The 22,779-nt window shown below is 36.7% G+C and overlaps 1 protein-coding gene across 1 annotated transcript in view; it reads right to left on the bottom strand.

The window, feature by feature from the left end:
• Nucleotides 1-22,779, bottom strand: part of LOC133620247 (rho GDP-dissociation inhibitor 1-like) — a 34,443-nt gene that overhangs the window by 1,782 nt on the left and 9,882 nt on the right. Inside the window, exons 2-3 of the mRNA XM_061981569.2 lie at nucleotides 6,189-6,384; nucleotides 2,627-2,710 (exon numbers count right to left, since the gene is read on the bottom strand). Of these exons, the coding sequence (XP_061837553.1) occupies nucleotides 2,627-2,710; nucleotides 6,189-6,378 (274 nt within the window). The 5' untranslated portion in view covers nucleotides 6,379-6,384. The remainder of the gene's footprint in view (nucleotides 1-2,626; nucleotides 2,711-6,188; nucleotides 6,385-22,779) is intronic.

The following is a 22,779-nucleotide window of genomic DNA, read 5'->3' as shown; positions in this document are numbered from 1 at the left end:
AGGAAGCGAGGGAGCCCACGCAGTCACAGAAAGACCCCAAGCCCGTAAAAATATATATTATACATTTATACGAAATAGTCACATAAATACATATATACACACGCATATTGCACATTCATATATACATCTTTACTCATATATATATACATATATATATATATGTATGTATGTGTGGGAAAAAAAATCACAAGACTATTTCATCTCTACAGGCCTGTTTCATGAGGGGGGTACCCTCAATCATCAGGAGATTTTAATGGGAGCATTCACATACCATGGTTTATATAGGGCACAGAGTGGGTGGGTACAGGCTGGCCTAGGGGCGTGGTGATTGGCTCATGTGTTGCCTAGGAGGTGTTTCCGTCTATGGCGGCATGTTGTTACAATTTCGCCGCGCTTGTTGAGGGATGACAGGTCTGGACGGTAAATAATAAACAGTTTCTCTTTCAAGCATAGGTTGCATCTTTTATTACCACTATTGTAAGGTGTGCTGGATGCAAGAATTTGCCATGTTATTGAATATTCAACATTATTCATACGACAATATACGACAAATCATCTCAAACCACAACAAAACAATTGCAAATGAGCCGTCGACCCCCAGCCAGAGCGACTCCAAAACCAACAAAGGATGTAACTGTCGAAAGAAACCTGATTGCCCCCTCAACGGGGGGTGCTTACAAACATCAGTTGTCTACCAATCTAAGGTAATACGCAAGGGCATTAACACATCCGACACATATGTAGGATTAACCGAGGGTGAATTCAAAACCAGATGGAACAATCACAAGGCTTCTTTCAGGAACAAAAACCTGCGAAATACCACAGAACTCAGCAAACACATTTGGGACCTCAAAGACAATAATGTTGAATATTCAATAACATGGCAAATTCTTGCATCCAGCACACCTTACAATAGTGGTAATAAAAGATGCAACCTATGCTTGAAAGAGAAACTGTTTATTATTTACCGTCCAGACCTGTCATCCCTCAACAAGCGCAGCGAAATTGTAACAACATGCCGCCATAGACGGAAACACCTCCTAGGTAACACATGAGCCAATCACCACGCCCCTAGGCCAGCCTGTACCCACCCACTCTGTGCCCTATATAAACCATGGTATGCGAATGCTCCCATTAAAATCTCCTGATGATTGAGGGTACCCCCCCTCATGAAACAGGCCTGTAGAGATGAAATAGTCTTGTGATTTTTTTTCCCACACATACATATATTGCGCTCTACTACGGTATCGAGCACTATTTTTTGGATAACCTTATTAAGACATATAGTCATATATATATATATTAATATGTATATATATATATATATATATATATATTAATATGTATATATATATATATATATATATATGTATACAATGAAACCATTACCCACACATTGTAATGGTTTCATTGTTACTTGTTATTATCAGGCCGATATCTGATATCAATATGGGATCAGGACACTCTTAGTTCATAGCCTGTATAATTTGGCAGTTATTTGTTGTTCATCATGGAAAATATTCAATTAAGTATAAAAAAAACAATCAGCTGTTATATTATAAATATTAATGATTTCCATAAAAACAATACTAAATAATTTACTCTTTCACAGCAGAAAATTATATGATATTGATTTATCTTAGGAGAAACTAACTTAGATTCAAAAACAATTTTTTTGTATTTCTTCTGGCATTTTTTCAACACTTAAACACCAAGATCTTATTTTTGTTATTTGGTGTTTCTATTTCAATCAAAAGCACACATTGTGAACTTTGTAGTGTTTCATTTATTGAATCCCCTGCAAGTAAATGTGGACTGTTCTAATACTTTCTCATACTTTAATGTGAGGGTCTTGTAGTTCCAACTGCAGCCACTAGATGGCATTGTTACTCTAATAGTCAGCTGGGACGTGAAAGTGACGGAAGGTGGTCAAAACGAACCACAGACTTGGTTAAGTCCGAACAAAAACAAACATCACAGCACTTGCAGGTGAGTGTGAGTATAATTATGTTTTTTTAGATCAGTTTTGTTGATAAATAAGGCTTAAAAAAGATGAGATCATGTCACATTTCCTGTGATGCAATACAAAAAGCTCAGTTTGATGCAAGCTAAATGACAAATCCTCCAAGTGTGATTACAATATGTAGTTTATAAATTAACACCTGATGTTAAATATTTTGGCTTTCAAACATGCTGTAGATTCCTTATTCCAAATATGTTGTAATATTAATGTTGTTTCAAGTAAAATGATATCATAAGGTGTACTATGTAGGGATGGCTACCAAATCCCAAACTTTTTTGGCACGGAACAAATCCCGCCGGTCCTACTGGTACCAATATTGGAAATTGCTATCGTATCTGTTCAAATCTGAACTGTACCCATCCCTAGTATGTACTACATTATCATATCTATTAGATATACATTGGATTTGGTGGAATTGCACTGTAAAGTTTCAGAGACGTGTACAATATTTTTGTCATAATCTTTGCTGAATGTTATCAAAATACAAAAACAAAAGTGAAATGATTGAACTTATGCATATATATTTTGGTGCAAGTCCTTCTGGTTAATATTGTGAGGTTTTGGACATGTGCTGCTCATAATGAAGAAAAGAAAAGTACTCACCCTGCAGGTCCAGTACCAGAGGGCCGGGTGCTGAGTCACAGACCAGAGTCATGCGGGTCACTTGGATGTTTGGAGTGGTAGGATCTAAAACAGGAGACAAAGTCACAGCTCACATTTAGTTTAGTGATTCATGGTCGAGATCGACCGATATGGTTTTTTTCAGGGCCGAAAACAATACTGTTTATTAGTAGTCAAGGAGGCCGATAACCAATATTTGGAGCCATTATTTATTTTCAGTAGAAGTTATTTTAACATGAATAGTATGCCAGTCAACAGCTGGACAAGGCTGGAAAATATTTGTTTGTTTGTTGTTGTTTTTTTAAACATGAGACATTGCAGTGTTTATGTTGGGGATAATTTAGCACCAAAAAACATCATGCCATGGAAATACAATGTTAACACTTTTGCACTTGTTTTTTCAAATGTGTTGATTCTGTAAAGGAATGAGTTAAATGTTTAAAATGACTGGTTAATAGTGCTATTATGAAGTGCAATGTCAGCACTATTTTTTTTCTCCTGCAATTTCAAATGCACTTGTTTTAATAAATAAATACAGCGTTTTAAAAGCATACACAGTCTGTGTGAATATATTAGTCTGTGGTTAAAAGGACTTGAAAGGACTCGAAACTCAAAATGCAGGACTTGGGACTTGACTTGAGACTTTCCAGTCTTGACTTTGGACTTGACTCGAGACTTGCCTGTCTTGACTCGGGACTTGACTCGAGACTTGAGACTTACTTATGACTTGCAAAACAATGACTTGGTCCCACCTCTGATGTATATATACAGTATACACATACATACATACACATATATATATATATATATATATATATATATATATATATATATATATATATATATATATATATATATATATTAGGACTGAATCTTTGGACACCACATGATTTGATTCAATTCTTGGGGGTAACGATTGGTTACAGAATTGATTCTCGATTCAAATTGATTCTCAATTCACAATCAATATATACTGTTTTTTAATAACATTGGGTGCCAGTTCTATTATCAACTACATTCCTTTAGAAACAGTTCTAATTATTTGGTTGTATTACTTACTTATCTGTACAGCAAATGTGGGCATGTACATCAACAATATGATTTGCCTGGCTAGAAAAAACGGATAAAAAAAATAATAATATAAAAAAAATATATATATATATGTATGTATATATATATATATATATATATATATATATATATATATATATATATATATATATATATAGTCGAGGTTTCTGTGGATCATCCGTTATACAGTGCTCAATACCAGGGTAGAGCAGAACATACGTTATATAAAAAACCAGGGAAACCTACGAAACAGGCTTGTAGGGATGATACAGCATCTTGTGTTTTTTCCTGACCTAACGTGTGTGTGTGTGTGTGTGTGTGTGTGTGTGTATATATATATACACACATATATACTCATATATATATATATATATACTCATATATATATATATATATATATATATATATATATATATATATATATATATATATACATATACACATATATACTCATATATATATATATATATATATATATATATACACATATATACTCATATATATATTCATATATATATATACAGTATATACTCATATATATATATATACACACATACATATATATTCATATATATATACATACAGTATATATAGTTTTGGAATGAATGAATCGCGATTCTCTTTTGTAACGATTCTTAATCGATTTAAAAAAATCTAAAATCTTTTTTTTTTTTTAAATATATATATATACACACACACACACTATATTTTTATATATATATATATATATATATATATATATATATATATATACACATACACACATATATATATATATAAACACATTTTGTATATATATAAAGATATATATACATATATACACACACACGCACACATATACATTATAAATATATATATACACACACATATATATATATATAATATACTTTATGCAATTTATATAGATATACATATACTGTACATACATACACACACAGGCACACGCACATGCACACACACACAATTTGATTATGAAGTATATTTTTGTAGTATTTATAGACAACTTTGTTGGTCTTTTATGACATAATATTAGTTTTTTATTTAACATTGATGGGGCTGTAAAACGGCCAAAGTACTTCAGTGTGACCTGTAACTCAAACAAGTACAGTACAGATTCTCTTCCAATAACCACAACCACAATAACCCCTAAATACAGGATATTGTATATTCATATTGGTGTTTTTGTTTGTTCTTGTGATGAAGTCACTTCCAGTAATTGTCATGCAACACAACAATGCAAGGAGGGATAATACAACCATTTCCTAACCACATGCAGTATTTGGCTGCGCAGGAGATGAATGGATTATTATAATTTAGGGATGTACAGTAACAATACTGTAGCTGCCTGCTAAGTGATAAAATAAACAAAAGACCCGACTTAACAAGCAGACATCCTTGATTTAATCTCCTGCCTTCTAAAAACACAGAATGTTCAGACACTTTGAACCCAGTAGCCATGGACTTGCGTCTCAAAGACATCTACTTATTGATATCTCTACCAGACAGTGTTGGTGGGAATATTATTTTGTTAATCTACTCTTTTTTGTAAGACAATTCATGTTAGCCTTCTGTTCAAATGTACAAAGCATTTATTATTTTCTTGTTTTACTACTTAATGCCACAACTGACCTCCCCCCCATGCTAACCCAGCTAACACGTAATGTTAAAAGAATATTAGCTAATGGTTCTCCCTTAGCTAGTCAGAACCAAACCTAGAATTAACGTTTAGAGAACATTAGCATTAATGCTACATTTTACCGTAGTCGGACCAGTGTGGTCTGTAAATGACGCAAGGTGCTCGTTCCCACCAAGACCGCTAACACCACACCACCTTAGCCGCGCTCACCCTTTAGAGCACAGCTGTAACTTCCTGGCACTAAACATGCAAGTAGTTCTTCTCAGGTTTCTCTATGTTTACATTTTCACACTATTTTCTAATACTTTATTAAACATTTCTTACATATTCCTAATTTTTCATCTTCATTTTAAGAGATTATTGTTAAATGTTCAATGTGATTTTACAATTTTGTGTTTTCCATGCTTGAGGGGATTATAATTAGAGGAAGGTTACATTTTAAATACAAATCTTTACATTTTATATTTTTTTCTCCTGGTCCTTAAATTTCCATAAGTCATAAAAAATATAAAATTATCCATATTGATCGAAATAAAACACAGCCCTACAGTCCATATTATTTTATTTAACATACGTAAATAATTGATATTGAAACATTTGTCCACTAGATTCAGAATCGTCCACGTCGTAATCGTGATGCAGATCGGAGAATCGATCATTTTTCCCAACTCCACTGTCCTGTCTTGTTTTCAAGACGGAAGCTGTTGTTAACTGAGAAATGACAACCGGTGCTACAGTAAAAACAACAAATAATCTTTCTATCAACAAGTAGAGTAGACAGTGAGGACGTTCAATGAAAGTTTGGTCCTGGCAGGTACATAATGTGTAATCTCTCACCTGCATACACAGGGGTCTTGCCAAGTAACGCCTCCTTGTACTTGCGCAGGCTATCGTCATCCTTGTCCATCTCCTGGATCTCCATCAAGCTCTTCTGGGCCGGCGGCTTGTAGTTGACCGCGCAGTCCGTCTCCTCGTTGGCTGTGGCGATGGCGGCCAGCTGCTCGGGTGTGGGGTCTGGCTCTGCCATGGCTCGCTGGTCGGGAGTGGCACAGACGGGACAGCTAATGAGCACTGACCACAGGACATACACCACTTCCTTTTTGTCCGTAATAAGATTTGTCCTGCACAGATGGTTATTAGACATCTGGATCTAAATGTAACCCTCAGGCTTGTTGACTAGGTACGTTTGTAGACACTGGGCGCAATAATCCATAAACTAATTGTCAATTGTATTGAATTATTGTTCATAATCAATAATTGTCAAAGATAGAGCACACAAATAGATTGGGCACTAACTGGGCTTCTTAACACATCTCATACACACATGGTCTGCCAGAGAATAAGAAGACATAGCAGGAGAAATTAGTAGTGCCAGTTTAGCGAGTATTTGCAGCATTCTAGAGCAGGGGTCTCAAAGCAATAGCTCATGAGCTACTGCTGCTTTAAAAAAGTGACAAGTAACATTTTTCGAGACTGACATGAAATCACGGATCACTCTTCTCAACGAGCAACAGGTGCTGCGGTTGATTGCTCTTGATTGTTCAGTGACAGGAAAATATTAGTAATTTATTTTTTTGCTTTTCTTGTATCTTTACATCTCCCACAAAGTTATCCCTCTCCCTGACAGTGTCCATTACGATTACATGCACACGCGTCATGGCCAATTATGCAAATTAGACAATGATGCATTCTAGCTCGCACTACCACAAATAGATTGCAGTTCTGCGAGAACGGGCCAACCAAATTTGCATGAAATCCAACTGTACCAATAATCTATATAGGGATGTAACGATAGGAACATTTCAAATCATAGTTATTGATATGTGGTATCTGAGCCGAGGATGTTGTTGTGGCTTGTGCAGCCCTTTGACACACCTATATGAATAAACTTTGATTGATTTATTGTCACCAAATTTTCATTATTATCATGTAGGGCTGGGCGATATATCGATATACTCGATATATCGCGGGTTTGTCTCTGTGAGATATAGAAAATGACTATATCGTGATATTCGAGTATACGTTCTCACGCAGTTGCTTTTAGCTGCGGGCATTACTCTGCATGCGTTTCCCACTCTTTCTTGTCTCTCCTTCTCACAGAGACTTAAACAAGCGCATCTTCTTACACACGTCACGTGTGCAACGTCACACGCTCCCGCGGAGCAAAGAGGTAGCGACATGGTAACGTTAGCTGTGATGCTAACGGTGAGGTGCGGGTGGTAATACAAGAGAGAGAAGGTGCGATTCTGGTAACAAATGGAATAAGTATTAATTCCCAAGAAAAACAGCACTAGGTCCATCGTCTGGCGGTGGTTTGGCTTCAAGCGGGAATATGTTCAACATTTATGCGGCAAAAGCGTTGCTACAAAAAGTAGCAGCACTGCTAATGTAGCATCATTTGAAAAGTCACCCGCTAAAGAATGAGGAGTGCTTGAAACTCTGATGCCAACATCTGCGGCCGGTGCCACACCAACAAAATGCAGAAGCAACTATTTCCAGATCAACACCGTATGAAAAAAAAAAAGTCAACAACAGAAGGAGATGACGTCCGCAGGAACCTACCACATAGTGAAGGACATACACTATTTGATTTCCTATTATGCAGCTCATTTTTATTTGACAGTTATTGAAATATCTTGTGTGACATCATGCACAAAAGTGCTCTTTATTTGTTTTATAACTATTGTAGTGGCGTTCTGTACAAAAAGTACACTTTAATTTAGTGTTGTTTTGATATGTCATCTTGGTGACATCATTCACAAAAGTGCACTCATAGCTTGTTTTAAAATGTCTCTGACAATCTTGCACTTTCTGTTTTGGAAATGACATGAATGTTTGTGCCACTGCTTAATAACTGTTTAATAAATACAGTTTTGGTAAATTGACTTAGTTGTGATTTCCCTCTGTGCATGAAAGTTTAAAATGAGCATATATTAATGCAGTATGAACAACAATGTTTTAATGTAGACACATAGAATCATCATACTGCTGTGATTATATGCATCAGGTGTTAATTCAAGGCTAAGGCAAAATATCAAGATATACAGTATATCGTGTATCGTGACATGGCCTAAAAATATCGAGATATTAATAAAAGGCCATAGCGCCCAGCCCTATTATTATGGTATTGTTAAATGTGCTCAAAAAACTTTAATTTTACATACCAAGTTTAATTTAAACAAATGAATAGCCACACAATATACTTTCTTGGCAGTGCAGGATTTCACTTACAGTAACATAATTTAAACATAAATAAAAATCTAAATATGTTATACAATAATATTGTCCTGGCTACTTAAGAGCCATATTATTTTTATTTGAGTGTTAAAATATGTTAACAATGAAAAAGAAAATGTGTGTCACACTAAGTTACTTCCTGCTTCGAGTACGGCAGAGAGCACATCCTGTAGGTTCAATGTGCACAATTACATATAGTTGCTCAGACAGTATTGTGTTTATAAGTTAATGTTAAAGTTAAAGTACCAATGATTGTCACACACACACACACACACTAGGTGTGGTGAAATGTGTCCTCTGCATTTGACCCATCTCCTTGTTCACCCCCTGGGAGGTGAGGGGAGCAGTGGGCAGCAGCGGTGGCTGTGCCCGGAAATCATTTTTGGTGATTTAACACCCAATTCCAACCCTTGATGCTGAGTGCCAGCTTAGACTGAGGAAAGTTTTTTTGTTTTTTGTTTTTTTTTAAGACGTCAATGTCTTTTGTTTTCATGCTAGCATTGAAGATAGCACTAGGTTCCTTCTCCAGTAAATGAGCAGTATCATCAGTCCGTGAGTTTAACAAGTTACCAATCACGGTTTTATAATAATTTCAATGTAAAACAATATTACTAACCTTGGGAAGCTTTATCGCGGTTTATCATTGTTCTATTTAACATTACTTCCCTACCTCTAAGTCAGTGTTTTTCCACCTTTTTTGAGCCAAGGCACATTTTTTTCATTGAAAAAATCCCGAGGCACACCACTAGCAGAAAACATTAAAAAATTAAACTCAGCAGCCGATATTAACAGTAAAAAGTCTTTCTCGCAAGTGTTGGATATAAATTCAAACCATAACCAACCATGCATCACTATAGCTCGTCTCAAAGTGTACTGTCATGATCTTATTTTGAGTTTTTTGCTGTTTTCTTGTGTGTAGTGTTTTAGTTCTTGTCTTGCGCTCCTATTTTGTTGTTGATTGTCATGTCATGTACGGATGTACTTTGTGGACGCCGTCTGTTGCGCCACACGCTGTAAGTCTTTGCTGTTGTCCAGCATTCTGTTTTTGTTTACTTTGCAGCCAGTTCAGTTTTAGTTTCGTTTTGCATAGCTTCAATGCCTATCCTTAGCGGCACTCGCCTTTTAAGCATTATATAGCTTTTTACCTGCACGCTGCCTCCCGCTGTCATCTGCATATTGTGATCACGACAAACAATGTTCCCGACATCTACAAAGCAATTAGCTACCTGCTGCCACCTACTGATATGGAAGAGTCTTACAAGATTACTCTGCCGCGCTCTAGACAGCACAGACACTCAACAACGGCACATTATTTGCGGATTATAATTACTTCGGTATTTTTGGTTTGCAAAAAATATTTTTAACCCAATTAGGTAAAATGACATTATCTCCCACGGCACACCAGACTGTATTTCAGTGGTTGAAAAACACTGCTCTAAGTAAAGTTGCAATTGTCCATGCTCACAAAGCAAGCCTGCCTGATAGAAAACCCTCAAAAGAAAGCCTCCGTTTTTCACGCTAGCTCAATGCTAATTTCAATTGGATATGCCATATATATGCTACAGATTAGCATTGACGACTTTACATGGCCATTTCAACCTTTTCAAATGTGTTAATGAAAACTAGGCCGAGTCGGATAATAAAGCAGACACATATTCAGTGGCTATAAATTAGCCATCAGCTTTTAAATTGATGATATTTTTTCATAAATTGTTATTTATACTGTAATTACGTTGCTCATTAGGCTGTTCCAAAATTTTTAATAACTAATAAATGTTTGTCTATTTAATAGTAAGGACAGGAAAAGTGCAAAACCAACACTTTACATGTTTTCACCTGGTATATTGATGCGAGTGGCGGGGCTGACTCGTGTCCCTTCGGAGAAACAAGAGTGATGAAGTCACAACTATATTGACAAATTTTTTATCGGCGACAAATTTAATTGCAGACAATGTCTAACAACTCCCAACTAAGATGCACAGCTGGTGTGTGATGCATACAATACTTAACAGTATAAACTTTTTGGGACTCAACAAAAGAGAATACTGGCACATTCAATGTACCGGTAATGCCAAAAGACGACACAGTAACACAACTAGGACAAACTGAAATGATAGCATACTTGCAAATGAGACTAAGAAGTGTAAGAAAACAAGCTAGAACAACTGGACAGTACGATTATCATCAACTCAGTGTTAAATGTTACATTAAAAAAATATTTGTATTATTAAATACGTGTATTTATTACCACATGAACACAATGTGTATTGTTAGGTACTGATATCAATTCCCAGGCACCGTGAATTGGTATCATATTGGTTCAAATGTGAAAGAATCCATCCCTACCTGTGAGAAACATTTAATTCACACAATAATTGTTGATTTAGGGCATATTTAGACAAAGTATGCGCTGGGTTTGTGTCAATTATAGAGAATGCCTTGTGATTAATGTCATCCTATGACTTGGCTACATTACAAGAGTGAATGAGTGCCTGCATTAATTGTATCAAACTTGGGTACAGGCTCCCAGGGGTACAGGGGTGTCAAAGTCAAGGCCGGCGGGCCGGATCTCTTTGGCCCCTGGGACGATATTTGATTAGTATTAGAACCGTACCGCAGGCAACACTGTTTTACACGCACCAGTACTCCATCAGTGTTGGCGCTAGGAATTTTCAAAATGGGGTCCCAGGGAACCTGCCAAGTCATATAAATGGGGTCCCACAGTAAATTTTTAGGGTCCCACTTTTTTGTAACCGTTTTGAAAACAAATGATAAATGCAGGCATTATCCTGTTATATCTCACATTCTATATTGTGTTTTGGAAAAAGGTTGTCATAAACATTACTTAATTCATTTAAAAAAAATTATACAAAAGAAAACACATTTTTATGCATATGTAAATTTATTTAGTTATAAAACATTCATTCACTTTCTTCTTTCCTTTATGGATCTAAACTTTACTACTGCCGGTATTTTTTTCTATATTTTTATTGTAATCTTTTCAGGCCAAAGTAAGACGAAGCAAGACAAAAAAAACAATCTGAAGTTGTCTTTATTTTTTTGTTTTAATGCCATAGACCAGGCCCGCGTGTACACAGATTTTGCTAAAATGAGTTTGACACCCCTGATCTAGTGGTATGCCAAACAATCACTTAATTGAATATTTAAACACAGTGCTACTGATTAAACTGTTTAATGCTACCGTGGCCAAAAATATTTAATATATTTGTCAAATAAAACCTCTGCCTTGTTTTAATGAATATTTAGGCCTACAACGCACTGCATTTTAATGTTGGTCATTATGGTGGTACTTGCAGAGCCAAGTGTTTTCTGAGCTGATATTAGATGAAAAAAGTTTGTCTTAGAATCATGTCAAAGGCAGGGTAGTGTGCCATGCTTGGTCACGGACCAGTGCGCTCACACTGGCCAAACGTGCCATGCTTTAGGTGTGAAGTGGACCCAAGCACGCGTGGACTAATGTGGGCGTGCAGTCAGTCTCAACTTCTAGTTGGAGCACTCAAGGACAACATCGTGAGATACATCCACGATCACACTACCTCAGGGTATTCTGCCAAACACAATGCTGCCATTGAAAAGCAGTTAGGAACATTCATAAATAAGTTCAACATATTTTTAAAAGATCAATTAATTATTCTTTTAAAAAAATGTACACAATTCCATGTGAGGCTGACAATACACAGAACTCCTGCAACCCGTGGCAAACAGATGGAGTCAGCAGACTGTCAGATATTGATGGCTGTCATTACATCTTCAATAAATGCACACGTTTACATTGTGTCTCTTATTCATCAATGGGAAGGATGTTTGGGGATAATGAAATCATTTTCTACATGATAATGCATCTTACCATACAGCAAAAGTGTAAAATCAAAAGTTTCCTTGAAGAAAGATATACAAGGTGAGTCATCTCAATCTAATGTAAAATGTGTGGTGGAAATTGAAGAAAATGATGGATAACAAAAACTCCAACCTGCTAAGCTGATCTGACAACAGCAAATGTTGGAGCAAGATTGATGAAGAGTTCTGTTTGCCTCAGAGTAGGTCTGGGCGATATATTGCCCAGCCCTCGATATATCAAGATATATCGATATATTTTTAAACAAGATATGAATTAAGAAAATATTGTGATATCGATATAATTTATTTAATGTTAAAATGACCAAACTCCGCTTATTTGTTGTGTTCCTTGTTCTGCCCCTCCATGGGCTACAAAACCCCTCCCCTTCCTCCTTCCAATACATGCTTGCAGTATGAGAACATCCATGATTGGTTGGCAAGATAGGGCGGGTCATCGAACCAGGAAGTGCCTGCCTGCAAATGTATTTTTTTATCTATCATTTTGTATAATTTGCACAGCTATGTTGTTCATTTTACGTAGAAATACTTTTTTTCCTATTTTATTTATGTTATGTAATTCTGTACTAATTACACAGTTCATTTTCTGTGCTGTTAATACCCATCTTGACTAACTGGGTTAATAAAAGTGCCACTGACTGTTTACAGTACAGTTGTCATTCACTGAATATCGCTCAAAAATGATTATCTTTATATGTATACTTTCCCCAAAAAATATATTGAGATATATATCGAATATTGAGTTTAAGTAAAAATATATCGAGATATACTTTTTCGTCCATATCGCCCAGCCCTACCTCAGAGACTGCAAGCTCTTATTAAAGTCAGAGGTGGTGCAACAAAGTAAAAGTTTGTTTTTCATGATTCCATAATTGTTCCCTCAGATTTGAGTGATTCCATAACATTTTCACTCTGCTTGATCCAAAAATGAGACGGTTACCGACTTCCACAATTTAACTTATTTTTTTGTTTCTTAAATCCAGGAAGTATAGTTTTGTGTCATGTCTGTTATCTGCTTGTTTCCTACAACACTAAACAACTAAATAAACATCTTCCAAGTCTGCCGATTGAATCTTTTTTTCCAGGGGTAGCAGAACGAATTCTGCTGCAGCCCATTTATGTAGAAACATTGCTTAAAGACAGGAGAGACAGCAAATGCAACCATAGCTTATAAAGATGCGTTGGAATAAAAAACAGCCATCTTCTGACGACATGAGGCGTGCATGTACTGTGCGGAGAAACCATTAGCACTCATCAACACCTGCAGCAACCACAAGGCAGCTGGAGGCCTGGTTCTCATTATTCCATATGCAGTCAGTCTGGTTTTTGTCTTGTTCTGACACCATAGTCCCTAAGTTAGTACGGAACACCTTGCTGCTATTCTTCAGCAACAACATGGGTAAATAAACGGCTTATGCAGCAAAAAAGACAACTTGCTGGCTTGTACCCACTATTTTATCCTTCTTTACAATGTTTACATGAGGCAAGAACACAGCTTCCCATATTTCAAAGAGCACCGGCGTGAGGCCACTTAGTGCAAGTTGAGAAGATGACGTATTTGGACAAAACACAAGACATTAGCTATGTTGACACATGCTTCAGCAGAGGCTTGAAGGGGAAAGTGTTAAACACTGCTTAAAGGAAGTGAAAAGATGAGTGTTCTTGAACTTATAAGGGCAAATGAAAGACTACAACTAAAAAACAACAACATACACACATAATTACAGTGTAATTCAAAGTCAACTACATTTGGAGGATAAGAATAACCTGCCCAGACTCCAGTTAGTGAATTGATTTCACCGGCTGTTTTGCAAATGAGACAAGCGGAAAAGAGATCTCATATTTTATCATATTTATTAGGGACGGCGTGGCGCAGTGGAAAAATGGCCGTGCGCGACCCGAGGGTCCCTGGTTCAATCCCCACCTAGTACCAACCTCGTCATGTCCATTGTGTCCTGAGCAAGACACTTCACCCTTGCTCCTGATGGGTGCTGGTTAGCGCCTTGCATGGCAGCTCCCTCCATCAGTGTGTGAATGTGTGTGTGAATGGGTAAATGTGGAAGTAGTGTCAAAGCGCTTTGAGTACCTTGAAGGTAGAAAAGCGCTATACAAGTACAACCCATTTATCATTTATATTTTGAAACACTGATGTCCTACATTTCCCAGAATTTTGGGTGAAAAGATGGCCAGACAATTAGCAAGACAAACCCTATTATGGAATTGTGTAGGAGTGTTGCAGGCGATGACCACAGATAGGGCTGCAACAATTACTCAATTAAATTGATTAATTAAATTAGAAAAGAGCTGTAATTTATATTCGGTTTCTTCGGTTAAAAGTTGAATGAGTGTGACATAAAAATTGACCGCAAAAAAGAAGGTAAAAGATAGTAAAGGAAGGCAAAGGGTAAATAGAAGGTAAAATAAAGTAAATTTTAAAAGAAGGTCAATAAAAGGCTATACAAAAATATGGTAAAAGAATCTAAAGAGTAAATAGAAGATAAAATGTAAATAAAAAGTTCAAAATAATGTAAAATAAGGTCATTAGAAGGTAAATAAAAGGTAAAACAAGTTAAATAGAAAGTAAAAGATTGTATTTGGTAAATATAATGTAACATGTAAATAAAAAGGTAAAATAAGGTTAAAAAAGTTAAATAAAAGGTAAACGATGTTAATTAGAAGGTAAAAGATTATAAAAGGGTAAACAAAAGGTCAAAGACAGTAAAGGTAAAAGGTTAAAATAAGGTCAGTAGAAGGCAAAATAAACTAAACAAAGGCAAAAACAAGGTAAATAAATGGTAAAATTATTTAAAGGGTAAATAGAAGGTAAAATAAAGTAACGGTTAAAAGAAGGTCAATATAAGGCTGTACAAAAGGTAAATAGAAGATACACAAGAGTAAGAAAGATGGTAAAATAATCCAAAGGGTAAATAGAATTACAAATTTAAATAAGAGGTAAAAAAAAAAGTTACAAATTAAAAGGTAAAATAAGGTAATTAGAAGGTGAATAAAAGGTCAAACAAGTTAAATAGAAGGTAAAAGAATGTAAATGGTAAATAAAAAGGTATGGTAAAATAAGGTTAAAAAAATTAAATAGAAAGTAAATAAAAGGTAAAAGAAGGTAATAGAATGTAAAGGGTAAAAAAAAAGGTCAAAGAAAGTAAAGGTAAAAGGTTAAAATAAGGTCGAAAGAAGGCAAAAGAAGGTAAACAAAGGTAAAACAAGTTAAATAAATGGTAAAGTTATGTAAAGGGTAAATCAATGATGTTGATAGGTTTTCAATGTAGTGAGTCCCCAGGACCCACAGGTGGTGAGTTGAGTGGGTGCCCTTGAAACAGCGCTTGTCCGGGCTGCTAACAACAAGGTTTCTTTTGCAACTTACTGTGATTAAACACCAGTTGTTCAACGTTCACAATGTATCGTTTTTCATGGGGAAAAGTAGGTGCGTCCACAGGACGCGCGGACATAAGAGTTTAGTGCGACTTTTCAGATTTTATTGCATCAGGGACGCAGGACGCATACCTAGCAACATCACTGTAAATAAAAGGTAAACAAGTTAAATAAGAAAAAAAGAAAAAAGTAAATCAAACGTAACATAAGGTAAATAACGGTAATGAAGGTTATGGCAAGGAGAAAAATCTTTATTTCAACTATTTTCCCTAAAATATTCATTAAGGCTATAAAGTGTGTTTTATCCAATTACTAGATTAACCATTAGATTAACTAGATTAACAATCTAATTGATAGGTTACTCGATTACTAAAACAACGAATAGCTGCAGCCCAAGTCTGAGGTAACACACTTTTTTTTATTACAATCATGGAGTTTGTAAGCTTTCCTTCTTTGGTTACACGCCATGATGGCTAACAAATCACACTGAATGCAAAGCTTGCCTGCATAATCTCAGCCAAAACAAGACCCGAGAGACTATTTATTGAGTTGACAGCAGTAAATCACAATTCTGCAAACGGGACCTGCAGGAGCATGCACAGCTGGGTATCAGCCAAGTAGGACTTTCGTATCCTAATGGGGCCTCTGTGATGTCATAAAAACACATTCCTACTCTGCCGATAGCATGCTATGGCTGCTTAGCCGTGTGTGTTTGTGTAAGCGGAGCGACACAAAGAGAGCGGAAAATAGAGATGCCACCATGTAGAAACCAACGAGTGGTTTCTCTCACTTCCTCTGCTGCAATCAAGCCGAGCAACATGCACTCACACTTAGGGCTGGGCGAAAACTGTATCACCATATAAGTGTTTTATATCGGTCGATATCGATAATCATTAATATATTTTCTCCTGCTCATTTTCTTTTTAAAACATATTAAAAGTTTAAAACATTTTTTTATCTGATTATAATCCCCTCAGCTTTCAAGGCGGAAAGAAAAGGAAATGTCAACACAAGCATGGAAAACAAACAATGTAAACAAAATTGTAAAATCACAATGAACAATTAACGATAAGCTCTTAAAATGAAGGTGCAAAAATAAGGAATATGTAAGAAATGTTTAATAAAATGGATGAAAATAGTGTGAAAATGTAAACATAGAGAAACCTAAGAATAACTATTTTCTGCCGGTTTAGTGCCAGGAAGTTACAGTTGTGCTCTAGAGGGTGAGTGTGACTAAGGTGGTGTGGTTTTACCGTCTTGGAGGGCACAAGCGCCTTGCATCATTTACAGACACACTGGTCTGACTATCGGTCCCTTTGAAAAATTCCAAATAACTGCCATACTGTCAAAGTTATGTTTCCTCTTTTATCCAACATTTCTGCGATGTCTCAGCAAAAAATACAACAATGCAATGCAAAAATATAAATATGTATTACTAAGCTTTAAGGCATGGGAAATACAGCCCAAAAAGAATTTGATTTACGATTTTTTTCCCGACTTTTTAAAGAAATCAGGATATACAAATGACAGTAATAATTCAAAACAAGTTTTACTTTTATTTGATCAAAAACTAGTAGTTTGAAATGACACTGTATCTTACTCTTGGCAATATTCTAATTTGTATAATGTTACTTTTAGACCAGATATCAATTCTACTTTTTATGCAATCATTTTCAAAGAACTAAATTACGAGCTGCCTCTGGGAGGTAATACTTCTTCATCCATCCATTTTCTACCGCTTGTCCTGTTCGGGGTGGCGGGGGTTGCTGGAGCCTATCTCAGCTGCACATGGGCGGAAGGCGGGGTACACCCTGGACAAGTCGCCACCTCATCGCAGGGCCAACACAGATAGACAGACAACATTCAGACTCACATTCACACACTAGGGCCAATTTAATGTTACCAATCAACCTATCCCCAGGTGCATGTCTTTTGGAGGTGGGAGGAAGCCGGAGTACCCGGAGGGAACCCACGCAGTCACGGGGAGAACATGCAAACTCCACACAGAAAGATCCTGAGCCCGGGATTGAACTCAGGACTAGTCAGGACCTTCGTATTGTGAGGCACATGCACTAACCCCTGTACCCTTACTGAATGAAATACTTCACGTTTACGTTCTATGCCTGTTGCTGCAAATCTAAAAAGCAATGGCAACACTTTTCCGTCTCGCTCTTGTTAGCATTATTAGCATTAGCCATGTTTTTGTTAGGCTTGTGGATTCCCGCAAAGGAAGTAAGGGGGCAGGGAGGGCTACGGAAGTTCATGGGGGCAAAAAATATGCCAGAGCAAGGGGGGAAAAACAGATGTTTTATTTTATAAATCGCAGGAAACCCCCGCGCCTCGAACGGGACAAGCGGTAGAAAATGGATGGATGGATGGGTCTGCGATACAAATTTGAAATTATTCGATAAAATAGATACATTGCCCAGGCCTACTAAACTTATGTATATTTAGGCCTAAACTTTACACCAGTACCTCACACCTTTAACATTTACTATATGGATAATAACTATCATGACTCATGTTATGCAAATCTTTCAAAATAAATAAACTGACATAATTGGATCAAATGGGCATTCAAAGGGTTAAAAAAAAAATCCAAATTTTTGAGTGTATTGTTTATAAATAAAATGAAAATGAAAATAAATGAAAATATTCAATTTAAAGATGAAAAACCCTCTTGGGAAAGAGCCTGCAGCTAACACAAGAGCTGTTCAACCAATACAAAGTAAGTGCGGGAACTATGTCTGCTTATTTAAAGTTACGGGCACTCCGTGCTATCGGGGTTGTATCATTTTAATTAGTTCATTAGTTAGATTTAATCAATTAATCGTTGTAGACCGAGTAGGATTAAAACTTATATACATACTTTTTCAAGCTACAAGGTTCAAACATTGTGTAACTGACACATATTGTAAATAATACATGGCATTACAAAAATTTAGAACTTTGCATAGGGAGAAAGAGAAACATAAACTCTGTATTCCTTAACAATCCTTCTATGACTGTTACAGAAAGCCCAAAGCAGCTAACAAGCCAACAGTGTTTAAACGTTACATAAAATCCGCTGATAGCCTTATGTTAGTCCCAGTATGAAATATGCGAATCAGCAAATTAGGGCAAATGCAGGAGTGAAACAGATTAGCTCTAACGCTATTAGCATCTTTGTCATGATGACACACATTCTTGCAGGTTGACTCTGCACAGACAACAACTGTGTCTCAGTGGCTACTGGCTAATGTCCTTGTTCACTCCTCTGAGATAAGCCACAGCTCACAAGAGGCTCTTTTCCCCCCACAGGAACTTTTCCATTTACCCTGGTACATGAAACCACCAAAAACTACTAAATAAAAGGTACACAAACAAGTTTAATTCCTAGTAGGTAGTTAGTACTTTGGAAAGTTCCTGAGAAACTTCAGAGGGGCGGATTGTGCTGTCAAAATGCCGATTAGTTGAGCACAGTTGAGGCGTTCCTAGAAAAATTGTATTCTAAATGTCAGCTGCCATTACAGTATGCAGGAACAACTTGTTTGTTTCTTATTTGTTGTGTATTTTTATTACAAGATACTTGACAACAGAGAGAAAAAAAGAGAAAAAATAACTCAAATTGCAAGAACTTTTCTGGGCCATCTGGGACCATCTTGCCAACAGTTTGAACTGTTTTGCAGTTTAATGTAGTTTATAAATGTTTACAAACCTTATTTTGATACGCGAAGCTACGAGAAGTGGACGGCCTCTTTTAAAAACATACTCACAGAGGAATATTCACTATTCAGTCAAACTTTGAAGCCATTAACTGGGACTTGTTTTTTGAGGATATCAGTGAAAATAGAGGAGGAAGTAAACAAGTGGAACAAACATCCAATAATCACTATTTACTTTGTTACATGCTGAAACAGTAGTCAATGACATGCCATGTGTGTAGTTATTAGCCTCAAGCAGAGTGACCAAATGCTAATAGGCTATTGCTAAATCTGCTGTGTTCGTGTTGTCACTGCGTGATAAACGCTGACATGTATCATTTATGGTTTTTTTTTATTTACAGCCCACATAGATTATAAGGACTTGCCTGACCCTCATGAATTCTTCATTTGCCAAGGGGACAACTTTTTGACTGTTGGACACTAAATAAAAAACGGAATTTCTATAAAATTCTATACACTGTTCTTAAAATCAGTCAACAGACTCATTTGTATAAACTACTGTGAAAATGTGGTGGAAACACAAACCACACAGGTCTACAGGAACCTACAGTAAAGGTTCCAGGAACTCAAAAGTTCCTGAAGTTTTGGTGGAAAAGGGCCTAAGATCATCCAAGCACATGCTGGATCATGATGACCCTCAATAAAACAGTTCCCTGACAGTGGAGAGCAACACTCCAAGAAGATATCTGCTGTCTTTAGATGTAAACAGAGGTTAAACTGGCAACACCACAGTGGTGGAATTATAATCAGTGGGATTATGCCCCAGGTAACATTAAACGACATGCTAAAAAGCACCACTGTATGTGCTGGAAGACTTTATATCCACTTTATTGTTCTGGCTAAAGCCAGGAGCTCCGTGTCCAAGATGATACGGTTGACGGTTGGCTGCTCTTTGTAATGGAGTAAACATACTGTATCTGCTGAGGTTTAAAAAATTATCTGTACGTGCAGACGATAGAGTGGTCCAATGTAGTCCCGGTGGCATACAAGGATTAACTCTGAGAATGTTTCTATTGTCAGTGCAGTAGAATTTTCCTGATCTTCAAGATCATACTGTCGCTTCATCACCAGCACTACAGTATGAGGACCAACAAGGAAAAAACATATGTTAAGACAGACCCAAGTCCCATTACTGATCAGATATTTGAAACATGAACAATCTGCTCTTTCTAAAGGCTTACTAGTTGCTACTGCAGTGCTTTGATCCACGGTTACATGAATGAACAAATTAATTAGAAAAACAGATTCATCACAAAAGACAGCCAGCGTATGATAACGTAATACCTTAAAGTGCACAATAAACTGACATTTATTTGGACAGTACAGTTCTGTGAGGCTCAAAGTGACCTAACATTAGAAGCTTTTTGAGGTGACATTTCCATGGAGCATCACCCGTCTTCTGAAGCCATCCTTCACACATCAGTCATTGTTTTGATCCTCTACACCCCCAACCCCCTACCCCCATGACTCCACTATTTTAGCACTACAGTAGGGACCTATGAAATCGGTTACATTTTGTTTTTATAGTGTTTATAGTTTTTCTCCAAAAAAAAATAAATAAGTCCAATAATTAAATGCAAAAATCCTTACATTTATTGGTGCAATATATAATTGGACAATTTGACCAGTATTTTAAGTCAAGCCATAATACATGTGTGACATTAATGTACCAATAAATGCTCCAAGTACAACGTAATTATGCAAGCTACTTTTTTATATTTTGGTAGCGCAGTCAGACCGGATTTTGTGCACAGCACTGTTATTGTGAAGGCTGGAAGTGAGCTGCTGTTCTTAAGGGCATTGACGGCTGCAATGCATTTTAGTGGAGACAAATAAATAAATGATAAATGGGTTATACTTGTATAGCGCTTTTCTACCTTCAAGGTACTCAAAGCGCTTTGACAGTATTTCCACATTTACCCATTCACACACACATTCACACACTGATAAGGCTGTGTTGACATATAAAAAGGGTCCAGGTCAGCGGTCATTTCGCTAGACAGCTACACCTATTATTTAGAGTTACAATATTAGCTAGCATTAATCATGTTTAAAACGCTACAATCTGTGGCATTGGTGGTGTCGTCCACAACAACACAAGCAGATGAGATGTGTTGTGGGTGTGCAGGTTGCCAAGGTTAGCATTAGCATCGCAGTTTGTTCGCAGACTTAGCCAGTGTCTCAAGTGATCATTTTGATATTGTTTAGCTTGGGAGAGGGCGGGTGAGCGATCCCTGGAAACATGATTTCCCCAGATTAACGTCCTTTTTCCTCACAAGACGCTGTGGCTCGGTTGCTAGAGCGCTTGTCAAAGCCCTTTGAGTACCTTGAAGGTAGAAAAGCGCTAAACAAGTTTAACCCATTCACCAGTTACGGTGACAGCATTTCAATCAATTTATATCAGTTTCTGTTATATTCCAGGTTAATTTATGCGATTGTGTTAACACGGAAATCATAGGGTCCTAATACCGTTACACAGTACGAGTATTTTAATCGCATCTGCAACTAAAAATAGGTTGTGCTAGTTTTGGACAAAAAGAAGCACACGTGCGAGTACAGATTTTAACCATATCATCGCACTTAAAATCCCAAATAAATCCATCCAAAGTTGATCAAGCTGGAGTAAAATATTCACCTATCTGTATAGCATGTTTGAAATAAACTTAAACCATCATCATAACCAAATGGACAAGTGATTGACATGGAAGTGTCACTTTGTATGCGCTGCAGAACTGTGCCCCCATCCTCCTCCTCCATGCACAGAGGGGAGCGGAGCTCACACATGTATTAAACGCGGAATAAACAAAATCTTAGTTGGAGGAACTGGTCAGTAAAATTCAACATTTTTTTTCACCGCCTTAAAACGTGACTGCACTGAGCGCTAGTAACTATGAGGGTTGGTTAGTTAGTTTTAGTTTATTGTGAACATGCAATACAATTACAACGGAAGGAATATTGAACAACAAATCAATGATTGGAGTGACAAACTTGCCATCTAAACAATACCACGTTTGTTGACAAGAACATACAGCCATGGACGCACTTTCAATCTATTAAGCACAGGTAACCAACCAGTGAAAGATTAAAAAGAGCTGCTGTAAGAGCCAACAAACTCCTGCTGCTAGCCTGCTGAGCTAACAAAAACAGCTCAAGCTACTGTGCATAGCCTCGATGATGTCACACGTCACTAGGCAACAGGCATCGCCTTTTTAAAAGGGACACGC

Source organism: Nerophis lumbriciformis, linkage group LG24 (genome assembly GCF_033978685.3).
Source record: "Nerophis lumbriciformis linkage group LG24, RoL_Nlum_v2.1, whole genome shotgun sequence".
Taxonomy (NCBI): Eukaryota; Metazoa; Chordata; class Actinopteri; order Syngnathiformes; family Syngnathidae; genus Nerophis; species Nerophis lumbriciformis.
This window is presented reverse-complemented; position numbering and strand designations above follow the sequence as displayed.